Source organism: Ruditapes philippinarum, unplaced genomic scaffold (assembly GCF_026571515.1).
Source record: "Ruditapes philippinarum isolate M1 unplaced genomic scaffold, ASM2657151v2 ctg733_1_1_1_1, whole genome shotgun sequence".
Classification (NCBI taxonomy): Eukaryota; Metazoa; Mollusca; class Bivalvia; order Venerida; family Veneridae; genus Ruditapes; species Ruditapes philippinarum.
The window spans coordinates 62,453-78,672 of record NW_026856433.1 but is presented as its reverse complement, the minus strand read 5'-3'; the positions used below and the strand labels follow the sequence as shown (position 1 = coordinate 78,672).

The 16,220-nt window shown below is 33.1% G+C and overlaps 1 protein-coding gene across 1 annotated transcript in view; it reads left to right on the top strand.

The window, feature by feature from the left end:
* Positions 1 to 15,852, top strand: part of LOC132746518 (uncharacterized) — a 28,102-nt gene extending 12,250 nt beyond the window's left edge. The window contains exons 8-14 of the mRNA XM_060735701.1: positions 87 to 157; positions 998 to 1,063; positions 2,913 to 3,009; positions 5,139 to 5,178; positions 9,341 to 9,504; positions 11,445 to 11,522; positions 14,983 to 15,852. Of these exons, the coding sequence (XP_060591684.1) occupies positions 87 to 157; positions 998 to 1,063; positions 2,913 to 3,009; positions 5,139 to 5,178; positions 9,341 to 9,504; positions 11,445 to 11,522; positions 14,983 to 15,105 (639 nt within the window). The 3' untranslated portion in view covers positions 15,106 to 15,852. The remainder of the gene's footprint in view (positions 1 to 86; positions 158 to 997; positions 1,064 to 2,912; positions 3,010 to 5,138; positions 5,179 to 9,340; positions 9,505 to 11,444; positions 11,523 to 14,982) is intronic.
* The last annotated feature ends 368 nt before the right edge of the window (positions 15,853 to 16,220 follow it).

The following is a 16,220-nucleotide window of genomic DNA, read 5'->3' as shown; positions in this document are numbered from 1 at the left end:
GCAGCTCTTGTTTTAGTAAGCTCATCACAATTTGAATTTGGGGTTTTGTATTGTAAGAATGAGTGATTTTAAATGTTGTTTTACAGGCATTACAAGCTTCTAATATAGATCTGAGCAAGTCTGTACAGGATCAAGTGATCAACTCAGGTGGATGGATGTAAGTTTTTGATTACTGTCTAAGTGGATATTTATATCACAAAAAGTGGACTTCTTGCATGCGGAAATATTTGCGAAAATATGATTTCTAAATTTTAATCTGTTTTAGTTATCATTAATTTTAACGGTCAAGAAAAGATTGCGTTTAAAATCTTTCTTTTTCTATTTTTCCTTTTGTTATTTATATGATTGTTTAAATATACTTTTTTATTTTTCTTAAAGGATAGATCAACTTTTCTTTGTCATTTTTTGAAAAATTTTTGTTATATAAATAACCTTTTGTGAAAAAAATTTAAAAAAATTTATTTAAAATTCAAAAATTTTATTTATTAAGACCAAAAAATTTTTAAAAAACAAACAAAAAAAGAAAAAAAATCCCCTTTTCATTTTAAAATCAAACTTTTTCTGAAGATTTTTATGAAAACCTGGTTTTCCAAATGGAAGAAGAAAGTTTGCCTAAACAGAAATAATTTTTGCGTAATCAAATATTTGCGAATAATTTCAATTCGCAAAAGTTGCAAATATTTCCAATTAACCACTTGTACAGTATTGATCAGTGATGAATGAGATTTTTCTTTCATTTAAACATATCTTTAAATATATATGTAGGTAAAATTTGTTGTATTTATCTAAATAGGACTTGTTGAACCTGGTGACCTTCTGGTGTTTTAATTTACGTACACATGTATTGGCATTTGCTTTTGTGTTTTTCACAATAAAGGAAATTTCATAAACATGTTCATGATCTTGTTTATGAAAAAAGCACAAATATTTTTGTTATTTAAGAAGCCTATTAGCATGTATGATACATTTTATATAAGTTGACAAAACATTTTTTCAGGTTTTGTGGCCTTGATAATGATGTTGTTGTTCTGAAGAAAGTCTCGATCAAAGAAAATCTTCATAGGTATGCCACCACTTTTTCTATATTTCAAATTTTTGATCCAGAAGTGCTGTCACTGGGGCTGCAATATTTTTTATTATCTACATTATATAGAAAACAACAAAATTTGATAAACTGGTGCTCATGAAGATATAGCATAGATCATGAAAATATTGGCATTTACATAAATGAATGTAATGGCAAACACTGAATGTCAACCACAACTTTGATGTCAAAAGGGATTTTGAAGCCTTACTCCTTTAAGTCCTTTTAAAAGCAGCGTTCTTGCTGGCACTAATAACTGTACACCAATTAAAGAAAAACGTTTTCTTACCAATCCCATGTAAGAGATGTAAATCCATGCCCAGGATTTTTCGGCAATGCTGTTGTGAGATGTCTGGATCAAACCTGCAAATTAATTTAAGAAATTTCGTAAAGAATGATAATAAAATATAAAATTTCATATAAGAAAAGGACACAATTGTAACTAAAAAAAATAAATTAATGATTCACTGCAGAAACTTATAACCTTCCTTCCTCCATCTATGCTAAAACATTTGTTTTCTTGTACCCTGAAGGCCATTTCTACATCTTTCGTCAATTGTGAAGCCTGTCCAACAGTCAACATGCTTTCAGTTAAGGTTTTTTATTAAATTTAAAAGCTCATCATATCTTAATTCTTGCTTTATGCACAAATAGAGGAATTTCAATTTTTCTGAAATAAGTCACTGTTAGTGAGCGGTTCTTCGTGGCCCTTACACTAAAAAGTCCTTGGTCTTACATGATCATTAAGCGACCAATTATTTGTGTCATTTATCATGTACATTGTGCATGGTTTTCCTAAGCTGAAACAAAAATGTGTTAATTCAACCTGCCACTTTTTTTGTTAAGCACTAACAGGTATTAGCATCATGTAGCAAAGTCAAACCTGCTGTGACATTATTAAAATTTTGACTGCAGATAAGAGGAAAAAAGTTATCATTTTATTTAAATTTTATCCCCTTCTCTGGCACATCATTTTGATATTTATTAACAGTTTCTTATTGCCTTTAAAACAGAGAAGGATGGTGTTAATAGAAATCTTTTCAATCTCAAATAGAAGTGTTATAGGATAGAAAATATTTGTCAGTTTCATCAGTGTTGAATGAGTCAACATTTTAATATTACTTTTTACTACAATTCAGTGTAAACTAAATGCACATCAGTCACAGTGGCATTTCTTCTGAATAAACCCTCATATGTCTTTGTGTAACAGATTTCACTTATGTTTTTTATAATAAGCTGACATAGTGATGAGATTGAGTGGTCCTCTCTATGCCCCCTCTCCTGACTCTCGAGAAATGTTTGTCATGTATGTGTTTTGACGCTAGTGCATAATACACAGATTATTTATTCCAGGAGTTATAACTGGGTCATAATACAGTATATAACGTGGAGGGGGTTCAAGTGGTTAAGATTAAGAAGTTAAATTTGCTGACGTTTAATTAGAACTATTTGTTGAATTCTGCCAAGTATTTTGTATCTAGACATGTGGGGTAGATATCCAGCTAGCTTGCATGAAGTTGGTGGTTGTACTTAGTGCTCTCTCATGCTTTAAAATCAAATGATAGGGTACCTGAGGTCTTCCTCTACCTTTTGATATTGGCTTATGACAATTACACCATCAAGGAGACTTAAAACCCAAACAAAATATTTTTTTAATAAGAAATGAAAGTTTGAAGCACAGGAAATTGTTTTAGAATTTTGCATCACATGTATGCCCTTTGTTACCTTTTAGATTATTATTTTTTTCCATCACATAACAAAACTGGTAGTCATGATTTATATTCATGTTTTTCATTTCATTTGTTATGAAATGGTTTTTATTTACCAGTTACCTTGGAAAAGGCATTATTCAAGCTGATCCACGTGCAGTTTGGAATGCAATAAAAAATCCACGAACCAAGTTTACATATGATGACAGCCTTAAGGTAAGCTATGAACTTTGATATATATAATAATGATACAGTAGTTTTAATGATACCTCAGTGGTTAGTTCTTACACCTTTAACACTGTTTATTATATGGTGATGCAAATTTTCAGTATAATTCTTTTAAGCCAAGTTAGGTACACCCCATTTAAACATATGTGAGCAATATTTTCATAGGAAATCTTACATTCTTCTAACTAATTCAATAATATTCACATGTACTTAAGTTTTTCATAAATTGGACAATATTTCCTGACTATTCATAAATTGGACAATATTTCCTGACTATTTTTAAAAATGTTCATTTGTCTATTAGTATGATGAATAAATACCTTGTTGTTTACAAGGTGATTATACATGTTTTACGTTGGTAAATTTTTTCTTGTCAAATACCTGTAATGTATATTGGTAGAATAATATTATTGTAACATTATTTTTGTTATTTTCAACCAAGGAAATCAAATTTCCTGTGCATGATATCAGGGATTGTTTATGGGAATATTAAAGGTACATTGATCTATGTGGGTGTCACAATATCCGGTAGTATAAGCTTCTCTAAAGTCAATGTCTTACACAACTTAACCAACAACAAAAACAAGTTGCTTGACATTTAGAAAAATAGTGGGGCTATTTTGTCAGTGTGCTTGCAAGTTTTTACAGTCATATCCAAGAACCACAAGAATGCTATTTATCGATTCAGGAAAAAAGATCATCATCAGTTTTGAATGAATACTTTGAACTGTTTTGCCATGACAATTTTCTGAAAACCAAACGTGTTTAAACCATTACTTCATGAGCATTTTGTGAAAAATGGCTGTTTTCATTGAAAAGTCTCCCGTTACAAGTTCAAATTGCTATAATACTATAAAAACTGCTTCAACACTAAACAAACTTGGCACAAATGTTGACTGGACCATTGCCCTTGAAACAACATGCTCAGGCTTAAATTTTCTGTTACCATGGCAATGAGGGGACATCTCAAAATTGCCAAAAATCACTATTTTGCGTTGATTTTTTCCATCAAAATTGATTTCAAAAAGCTGCTCAATGGATAGAGATAGAGTCAAATGCTTTTCCGTTGGGTCATTTATAGCCCCTCAAATCAAATTTTTTTTAGTCTAAAAATAGGCTAGTGCTTTTTTTCATTTAAATTTTATCTCAACAATACGAGGGATTTGCTTTACAGATTTTAACAATTCTTAGAGATTTTATTGAAATCATTTCATGGTCCCTAACTTTATTTTGGATTTTTTATTGGTAAAATTCCAGAGGGTAAAAACATCTTCACAAAAGTTTAAAATGATAGGAATGTCTAATGCCCAAAAACCTAGAAATTTTACCTTAAATCCCTTTTTGAACTTATAAGACATTACCCAAAACCCCCTAATCTAGCATAATTTTGCTTTAATTTTTAGCCTTCAAAAATTAAAAGGGTTTTTGTTTTTATTATAAAACTTCAAAATTCCTGGTTAATATTTTGTAAAAAAGATCAGCCCCTCTTTCTACTGAATATATCCATATTGCTTTGCACATTTCCCAAGATTGTTATGAAAAAGACTCATTACTCTAGTCGGATCAATTTGGACACAATTATAGCACTTGGAAAAAAACTTAAAACTTAAAGTTATTACTTTATCATGGGTTTTTAATGACATGATACCCATTGTGAATTCCTACATTATCCAGGCTCTTGTTTTACTGTGAATATCAGAGCACTCTGTTCTACTGGCAGCTCTTGTTAGATACATATTTTTCTCCCAATCCCTTGGCTATATATGTTTACAATGAAATTTATTTATAAATCAAAATTTCACGATTGACAAAATGAAGGTTTAATTCTCATTCATTTCATCGTAAAATTACCAAGATCTAGTCATATATCTGCACACAGCTGTTCTTCTAGATATTGCTCTATACCCACATGGTTTCTAGAAACTCTCTGCAGAGACTTAAAGTCTGTAAGGCTTACATTTTAATAGCTTATAATATTCTCAAAATGGCTAAAATCAATTTCTTGAGCATTTATTTTAAATATAGGAAAAGAGATTTATGATATAAAATACGAAATTTTGTTACAGTAAACTTTCAAAGTCTCATTATTTTCAAGATAATTATTATTTATGTTACAGAAAGTAGACGTCCTGGAGAAGGTATCTGACTCAATTAAAAATTGGGAAATTTTTTTTGTTTAAATTTTGGTTTAAAAAGGTGGGAACTTTTTGGGGGGTAATTACAAACCCCCAAAAACCTGCTTTTTTGACTTTTAACCAGGGTATTATCATTAACCCCGGGGGGTTTTTTCAATTAGAGACTAACAAGGGTTTTTCTTTAAAACCAACTTTTTAGTTGATTTTAGGGCGTAAATTTTTGATTTTTTTATTGAAAAATTGATATTTTTGAAATTTTATTTTATTTAAGCTAATCATTTAAAAGAAATAGTCATTGTTTAAAACCATTGTATTATTATATATATAGTTTGAATTACTATAACATCATACTCCGGATTTTTTTCATGGATTTTTGTTATGCATATTACATTTAAATTATAGTTCGGAAAGAAAATTTAATAGTAAAAACTAATAAAATATTCTTCAGGATTCTTTTTCTTGCATTTAACATTTTAATGATATTTTGGGAAGAAATAATGAAAACTAATATTTTTTAGCTCGACTATTCGAAGAATATGAGAGCTATTGTAGTCGCCCCGGCGTCGGCGTCAGCGTCCGCGTCGGCGTCTGCGTTGGTTAAAGTTTTTTGTAAAGTCAAATATCTCAATTATTACTTGTGATATTCAATTGAAACTTACAATAGTTATTTATAGTAACAAGGTACATCAGATTGACAAGTTGGATAACTCTGCCTACAATATTGACAGAATTATGCCCCTTTTTAACTTAGAAATTTTGGTTAAAGTTTTTTGTAAAGTCAAATATCTCAATTATTGCTTGAGATATTCAACTGAAACTTACAATACTTATTTATAGTAACAAGGTACATCAGATTGACAAGTTGGATAACTCTGCCTACAATATTGACAGAATTATGCCCCTTTTTAACTTAGAAATTTTGGTTAAAGTTTTTTTTAAAGTCAAATATCTCAATTATTGCTTGAGATATTCAATTGAAACTTACAATACTTATTTATAGTAACAAGGTACATCAGATTGACAAGTTGGATAACTCTGCCTACAATATTGACAGAATTATGCCCCTTTGGAACTTAGAAATTTTGGTTAAAGTTTTTTTGTAAAGTCAAATATCTCAATTATTGCTTGAGATATTCAATTGAAACTTACAATACTTATTTATAGTAACAAGGTACATCAGATTGACAAGTTGGATAACTCTGCCTGCAATATTTGCAGAATTATTTTCCCCTTTGAAACTTAGAAATTTTGGTTAAAGGTTAAAGGTCTTCAAAGATATTTACTTGAAATTTTACACATGCACGTAGGGTCATAATTGGAGGGTCATAATTGTATGTCACTGACCAAGTTCCATAACTCTATCTTGCATTAAGGCTGATTCATATCCCCTTTTCTACTTAGTCTCTTGGTTAATGTTTACATGCAAGTTTTACATATCTCAATAACTATTAAAGATATTTATTTAAAACTTCACGTATGCATTTAGAGTCATAATTGTAGGTCACTGACAAAGATCCATAATTCTATCTTGCATTTAGGCTGATTTTTCTCCCCTTTTTCAACTTAGAAATTCATGGTAAAGTTTTGCTTGTAAGCTGTTATCTCAATAACTACTGAAGGGTTTGTGCCTTTTTTGGGACAATTTAAGCATTAATAATAATAAAGCTGTGATTTACTTGATAAAACATCTTAATAACAAGCCTTTGTACCTTTTCTGTCAAATTTATGTATTCATAGGTAATTAGTATTATTATACTCAATAAAACACCCTTGTGACATTACCTTCCGAATAGTCAAGCCAATACTGTATAATTAGACTCTCTCCAAGGCCTATAACTTGAATTTATAAAAAAAAATTAGCCCTTTTGTGAACTTAAAAAATTTAACATTATCAAAGCTCTTTTACTATCAAGCACTTAGAATAGTCGAGCGTGCTGTCCTTCCGACAGCTCTTGTTATTATTTAGCATTGATTTTTAATTAAAGCTTATGAATTTACAACTTCATTCTTAATGTAATAATGTCATCCTATAAAGTTGGAAAATTAGCATGATTTGAGGCATGCTATTATATTATTCAGCATCAGTAAATAGATAATCCAGTCTTAAATGCAAGAAAAATGTTTCTGTTGAAGAGGCTTTTGTGGATTGGGTTTCTGACTTAGAACCACTTGCCATTCATGTCTGAATCTTTGAATCCTACCAGGGATTTTTTTTTCTTGTTAGGAAAGCTTTCTAGGTGCCTCACGATGGGTCAGTGGTTTTACCTGCAAACCTGCTTGGTCAAAATTTGACAGTGGTTTTACCTGCAAACCAGCTGACCAACAAAGGGTTAGTGGTTCTACCTATGGACATGTTGACTAACAAAGGGACAGTGGTTCTACCGTCAAACCAGATGACTAACAAAGGGTCAGTGGTTCTACCTATGGACATGTTGACTAACAAAGAGACAGTGGTTCTACCGTCAAACCAGATGACTAACAAAGGGTCAGTGGTTCTACCTATGGACATGTTGACTAACAAAGAGACAGTGGTTCTACCGTCAAACCAGAATGACTAACAAAGGGTCAGTGGTTCTACCTATGGACATGTTGACTAACAAAGAGACAGTGGTTCTACCGTCAAACCAGATGACTAACAAAGGGTCAGTGGTTCTACCTATGGACATGTTGACTAACAAAGGGACAGTGGTTCTACCTATGGACATTGTTGACTAACAAAGAGACAGTGGTTCTACCGTCAAACCAGATGACTAACAAAGGGTCAGTGGTTCTACCTATGGACATGTTGACTAACAAAGAGACAGTGGTTCTACCGTCAAACCAGATGACTAACAAAGGGTCAGTGGTTCTACCTATGGACATGTTGACTAACAAAGAGACAGTGGTTCTACCGTCAAACCAGATGACTAACAAAGGGTCAGTGGTTCTACCTATGGACATGTTGACTAACAAAGGGACAGTGGTTCTACCTACGGACATGTTGACTAACAAAGAGACAGTGGTTCTACCGTCAAACCAGATGACTAACAAAGGGTCAGTGGTTCTACCTATGGACATGTTGACTAACAAAGAGACAGTGGTTCTACCGTCAAACCAGATGACTAACAAAGGGTCAGTGGTTCTACCTACGGACATGATGACCAACAAAGGGACAGTGGTTCTACCTACGGACATGTTGACTAACAAAGGGTCAGTGGTTCTACCTACGGACATGTTGACCAACAAAGGGACAGTGGTTCTACCCTACGGACATGTTGACTAACAAAGGGACAGTTGTTCTATACCGTCAAACCAGATGACTAACAAAGGGACAGTGGTTCTACCTACGGACATGATGACCAACAAGGGACAGTGGTTCTACCTACGGACATGTTGACTAACAAAGGGTCAGTGGTTCTACCTACGGACATGTTGACTAACAAAGGGACAGTGGTTCTACCTACGGACATGATGACCAACAAAGGGACAGTGGTTCTACCTACGGGCATGTTGACTAACAAAGGGACAGTTGTTCTACCGTCAAACCAGATGACCAACAAGGGACAGTGGTTCTACTACGGACATGTTGACTAACAAAGGGACAGTGGTTCTACCGTCAAACCAGATGACCAACAAAGGGTCAGTGGTTCTACCTACGGACATGTTGACTAACCAAAGAGACAGTGGTTCTACGTCAATCAGATGACTAACAAAGGGTCAGTGGTTCTACCTACGGACATGATGACCAACAAAGGGACAGTGGTTCTACCTACGGACATGTTGACTAACAAAGGGTCAGTGGTTCTACCTACGGACATGTTGACTAACAAAGGGACAGTGGTTCTACCTACGGACATGTTGACTAACAAAGGGTCAGTGGTTCTACCTACGGACATGTTGACTAACAAAGGGACAGTTGTTCTACCGTCAAACCAGATGACCAACAAAGGGACAGTGGTTCTACCAACGTACCCTTTGACTTACAAAGGATCAGTGGTTCTGCCTACAAACCAGCTGGCTAATGATGTGTCATAAGTGTTCCTACCTATGTAACTTCTGCTAGAAATACACAGAAGTGCACCTGAAGTCTTCCATCATTGTTAATGACTGAAACAGTAAATGTATTTTTAAAAAAAAACTGAAAAAAATAATGCCTTAATAGTTAAGAAGGAATATTTTACACAATATATTTGTATGTATGGTTTCAGTATATTATTACCACGAGGTTCTACAATTGTTCAAGACAGAGTGCTGTGATATGATTGTCATGCAAAGTGAGAAAGTAGACAGCGGGGAGAAATATATCCTTTCATTTCAGTCTACCGAGAAGTCCGGTGTTAGTCTTCCAGAAAATACAACCAGAGTAAAGGTATTTATTCATTATACTATAGAATGATGAAAATATTAAACAGTGTTATATATTATGCTGAAAGTTTCTTGATGCTTTTTTCTACTTTTCTGTTAAGATGTTTAGTATACATGATTTCTAACATTTACCCCGATGAAGTTTTCCTGGTTTTTGCCCAGCTTCAACTTTTTGAATTTTTCTAGTTGATAATTCGAAATAAGTAGTCAACTGTTTATAACCTGTTAAGAAACAAGGCATTTATTTTAATATTTTATCCCTGAACTTTATTAATTACTTATTGTCCCCCGCCTTTTCGAAGAAAAAAGGGGATATAGAAATAGGCTCTGTCCGTCCGTCTGTCCGTACGAACCCAGAGGTTCTTGTGTGACTTGGAGAACAATGGGTAACAGTATATTCTCTTTGATCCTCTGTCCGTCCGTCTGTCCGTACGAACCCAGAGGTACTTGTGTGACTTGGAGAACAATGGGTAACAGTATATTCTCTTTGATCCTATTCATTCCGTTTTTACTTTTGTGTCTTTTTTTAAGCCTTGTGTGACTAAAAATGGCCAAAAAGATCAAAGGAAAAGTCACATAAGTACTTTGTGAGTACGTCCGTCCGTCACACTTTCGTGTCCGGTCCTTAACTTTGTCATTTATCAAAGGAATCTGAAATAACTTGGCACAAATCTTTGTTATAATAAGACGATGTGTCATGCTCAACAACCAGACCCTTACCTTCAGGGTCAAGGTCGCACTTGCTCATTCAAAGTCAACATTGTCTATTTGAGGGTATATATTGTGTCCGGTCCATAACTTCCTTATCATTGAAGGGATTTTGTAAATATTTGCCACAATTGTTCATAGTAATGAGACCATGTGTCATGCGCAACAACCGGTCACCTACCTCCAAGGTCAAGGTCACACTTGGAGGTCAAAGATTAACATAGTCTGTTACAGGGTATATTTTGTGTCCGGTCCATAACTTTGTCATTTATCAAAGGAATTTGTAAATACTTGCCACAAATAGTCACAAAAATAAGATGATATGTCAAGTACAACACCTGCATCCATTCCTCCAAGGTCAAGGTCACACTTAGAGGTCAAAGGTTAACAGAGTCTGTTATATGGTGTTTTTGTGTCCGTCCATAACTTCTTCATAGATCAAAGGATTTTGAAAATACCTGGCACTTATAGTTAAAATGATAAGATAATAATGTCAGGCGCAAAACATGGGTCCCTACCTCCAAGGTCACACTTAGAGGTCAAAGATTAACATAGACTTTTATAGGGTATAGTTTATGTCCGAAATTTAACTTCTTCATAGTTCAAGGGATTTTGAAAATACTTGGCACAAAAAGTAACAATAATAAGACGATATGTCATGCACAACACCTGCACCCCTACCTCCAAGGTCAAGGTCACACTTAGAGGTCAAAGCTTAACATGATAGATTTTTAAATTCCTTGTTTCATTTTATTTCTTTGATAAATTTATTGTTGCATTTGCAGATATAGTATTGATCATAATCTTGGACTGAAAGCCCTGAGATCCATATCTCAATTTTTTGAAATAGCACAATTTTATGCCTTATATAAAACTCTGTTACAAATTCTTGTTAATTATTGTAATACATTTGCCCTTTCTGAACAGTTCATTTGAAAATCAAGGGATTTCAATAACAAAACACCCAAAAAATTGAGCTAGCAACAGTATAGAGCCTGGTAACACTGTACAGATGTGTAGGCTGGCCTGACTCAATACTGATGGCAAATGCTTATTACTTTCAATACCAGCAGGTCAGTGGTGAAGATGTTTCATCACCATATTTATATGCTTTGTTAAAAGGATAATTTTATGTAACAATTTCATAATTTTAATACATGTAATAAAATAAATGATATTAGTTAGTAATTATTCATCTTTTTTTCTTATCTGATATATTTACTTATATATTTACAGGTATTACCAAGTGGATGGATTTTAGAGCCCGTCAGTAAAGACAAGAAGATATTCACCATGGTTACCTACATAATGCAGGTATGTTAGCTGAAATATTCCGGCAGTCCAGTAGTCACATTGTCATACAACACATCCAGGGGGGGTTGCAAGCTCGATCCCCCCAGTACTTGAACTTATAATTGCTCTTAGTTTTAAAGCAGCACACCTCCAGATTCCTGCTAATTTTCATGAAAATTATGAAAATATATTGAAAAGTAAAATACTGTGAAGTGAACAAAGAAAATAAATTACATTTTGCAAACAAGACTTGCAATCCACGTCAATTGCCTAAAAGGATGTCAAAATAAGCAAAGATAGCCCTTACTGCATTATTAACACAGTAAAAATATGGTAATAGATACTGCAAAATCAGTCCTTAATCACACACATAACTTGTTAATTATTACTTGGCTCTTAAATCATTTTACTTTTCTTAAATTTTATATTTTTCTCAAGTTTAATTTTCTCAGAATATTTTAAATAAATTGGAGGCATGAAGCTTTAAGGATGAAAAATGTTAAACTAAGATAGTGGATTATCCCTTCACAATGAAAAACTAGTTGTTCCTTATAGACCTGAAAAATCTTATGGGCTTAATTATTCTCTAAAGATAACCATTTTTGTCTTGAAAAAATATCAAATGAAGTACAGTAAAAACTCGCTAATGAGACCAATGAAGGGACTTTACAAATCTGGTCTTAATAGCGGGTTGGTCTCATTAATGAGTTTGGTCAAACAGAAAACCAGGCAATATATTAAGGGATACCATGTACTGTACACATGTTTAATTCTGGGCTAACCTATTTCAAATGAGAATATATTAAGCATACACTATTATTTTTTTATTTTCATTTATTTTCTTTTACTTTTTAACATTATAGAATTTTTCTTGTCAAGAAACCTTGACCTTTGCCGTAAATTGGATGTCGTAAAATGTCGTAAAACTAGGACATCTGTTGTTTACAATACGTGTCAGAAAGATTTCAGCAATATACATGCATGTCAATATCAAGGTGAGAAAGTGTCCGCGGTCGTATTTATGGGTTTCCAAATGTACAGAATTTACGAAATGGGACTTAATTTACTGGTCGTATTACGGAATAACGGGGTGGTCTCAAAATCGGGGTTAGCGACCATTAAAATAAAGAATAAAAAAATCGGGTCTTTGAAAAATCGTTCGTATTAGCGGGTTGGTCTCGAAAACGGGGTGGTCTTAAAGCGGGTTTTTACTGTATCTCCAAAAAAGATAGTATACTGATTCTGATAGAATAATCAATTAGTGAAATGTTTGTTTTTATTCAAGTAATTTATCAACAAGTTATAGAAGATTATACTAACCAGACATTGATTGTGTAACTTCTTCAATACATGCACGCATATATATATTTATATTACAACTTTTATAAATCAATATACTTTAAAAATTAAATATTGGTCTCAGGGGTGTTTATTGGCTATTTAACACCTTTTTGAAGTTTTGATGTGGAATATGGATGTTGAGGAATTGACAACGAAGACGTTGGCCTGAGTGATTAATTTTTTAACATCAAAACAACAAATCCGGTGTTAAATAGCTGATAAATATCGCTCAGACTGATTTCTTAAAAAACATTTAATTTATAATAGTGTTAGGATAAGAATTCAACTATTTATCCAATTTATTCTTGCCTGGGAATTAATTCTAAATCCCGACAGGGACTTTAGATTCTCACTAACCAGATAGAAAAATCCTTAAATGTTACTAAAAATAGCGGTGTTGGAAAATCTTATCTCACATGGGCTTATCTCACACTCAACGTGCAGCACTTCTAAATAATACGCGATTCACTCCTATTTTAATAAAAATGAAACGTCAGAAGGTCAAAATGTATTAAATATTTGTGTGCTAATCTATTAAATTGTCTACGGAATCAAAATAGATTGATATTAACTTTCACACTGCAATGAGTCCTACTCAACCTAGATCCGCCCTTTTCAATAACGATCTGTTACTAAAAATAGCACACTTTAAAATATCGGAACATTCTTCGTAAAATCGGATATTATGACACTTTGCCTGAAAAACATTCATGTTTTTTGTTATGATAACGATGCTTCTTGATGACGAATCTCATTTTGATATATTTTAATTGAATATTCGGCCAAAATAACCGAAAAAGTAGAAAAATCTTTGCAAACGGTAAACGCTTTTTTGTCAACCATTGAAGTATGGACTGAAGTCCTTATAAACACTACTATTATGGCACTTTCTGTTTTTAATATCGATGTGTTTTATCATGATAACCTTGCTTTTTGATGAGGGATCTTATATGAATTTATTCTCATTAAATTTTTAACACATAAACTTGGTCAGAAGAATTTTTTGCGGACGTACACAATGCTTTTTAATCCTAAGCCCCGCCCCCTTTTCAAAACTACGCGTAGCAAGTAGATTCACTGATATTTGTGTGTCCAGGTGAGTGAGAAAAATAATCAACCATTGGGTTAGCTAGAGGATAGGGAAATCCCAACCCTCGGGCAATCGGTTCCATCGGGAACTCGCCAAGGCTCGTTCCCGATGGAACCGATCACCCTCGGGTTGGGATTTCTCTATCCTCTATCAAACCCAATGATAGATTCTATTATTCTTTCATGTGAGGTAGCTATCCAGCTAGCTTACAGAAGGTTGGTAGTTCTACTGAGATTCAAGCTTGTGCTTGAAATAATGCATGAAGTCGCACCTCAGATCACACTGGTAAAGCCTGAAAGTGTTCATATTTTCACATTGATGCAGTAACAGGTTAACTTACTACTACTAAATTTAGACAGAGTTAATCCATTCCCTAAGGTGATGGTATGACCTTCACAGTGTTGGTGTGACTTAAAATCCAACAAAATAAATAAACAAACTAGAAGGTAGATTGGTGTATAGGAGGAGCATTGAATGCTTTATACAGAAGCTGTTTGTATTAATCTCAGTTGCCAGATTCCCATTTAACAACCACAATTTACACTGGTCCAATAAAATGTTTCAACTGGTGTGATTACATGTTTCAACTGGTGTGATTACTTGTTTCAACTGGTGTGATTACATTGTTTCAACTGGTGCAATTACTTGTTTCAACTGGTGCAATTACTTGTTTCAACTTGTTACAACTGGTGCAATTACTTGTTTCAACTGGTGCAATTACAAACTGGTGCAATTACTTGTTTCAACTTGTTACAACTGGTGCAATTACTTGTTTCAACTTGTTACAACTGGTGCAATTACTTGTTTCAACTTGTTACAACTGGTGCAATTACTTGTTTCAACTTGTTACAACTGGTGCAATTACTTGTTTCAACTTGTTACAACTGGTGCAATTACTTGTTACAACTGATGCAATTACTTGTTTTGATACCCAGGAAGCAATTATCTGGCCTGACGTAAAGAGCAGGTCTTCAGTCCCTAAATATGTTTATACATTCATGATACAACAAACAAAATTATCATAATATTTTATTTCTCTTTTTTATCTAGATTGATTTTGGAGATATGCCAATGAGAGCTGACCGGTCTCCATATGAAGATCTCATCTCAAAACAGCCAATGAGCATAGCCTATCTTCGCCAGTACCTACGTGGCTGTGTGTACCCTAAGTGATAGTTGTTTACCACATAAGATTATTTTACATGTTGATCTTCAGTTAAAACTGTAAATGTTTACCACAAATAAACAATGAAATACATGTTAACTCTTGGTTAAATGGTGTTTATGTTTACCCTTGAGTAAAACATTGTACATGTGTACATGATTACCATAAATAAACATTATGATATATGTTTACCACAAATGTTCATTGTAAATGTTTACCACAAAATTTAGAAATGTGAGCATGTTTACCCCGAGTCAAAAATTGTTCATGATTTGTGTCACTTAAGTGCAATAACTGATTAACTTCTTTAAAATTTAGAAGGACTTAACCCGTTACTGCTCTATTGTGACAAAATTTATTGTGTTTACTGCAAGAATTCATAAAATCTTTCTTCAACATCAAAATCACAGATCATCACATTGGTGCAGTAATGGGTTAACTCCTTATATGAATTTAATAGGAGGTAACCCTTTACTGCACTGAGGTGATGAGACTATAGGTTATCGTATGATTGTGTGCCTTCTGTCAGTTTCTATTTCTTGCCACTTGTAGTGGTCATTTAATATTTATTGAATTGTGACACAGAGTTCCTATTGCCTTATTTGCCAGTATTTGCAGAAAGTTTTTGACCTTGCCTATCTTAAGATAAAACATTTAGTGATCTGTAACCTCTTGCCTATATTAGATACTACATTTAGTGATCTGTAACCTCTTGTATATATGAAATTGAAATTGATTAAACATGTATCAATACCTCCACATGTTGAATTTTAAATTATTTTATTAAAGTACATGGACTAATAACCAGATATCTTTTATGTACAGTCACAATATGTATTTTAATGCCGAAACAGCTTTGCATAAAGCTTAGCCTATATGCTGTTGTCAACCTCATGTATATTTACTCTTTCTTGATGATAAGTGTTCAGAATTTATGAGGAAGATGTTTTTAATTTTAGTTTTTACCACTTTTCACATATCTTTTGTAATTTTTGAAATAACTATATAGAGAAAAACGTCAGACAAGAGGAATACATAACATTTATAATGAATCCTATATTTAAAATAGTATCTCTAATATTTTTCTAACATGAAAGATATTTTTAACATTATGTTACTTTAA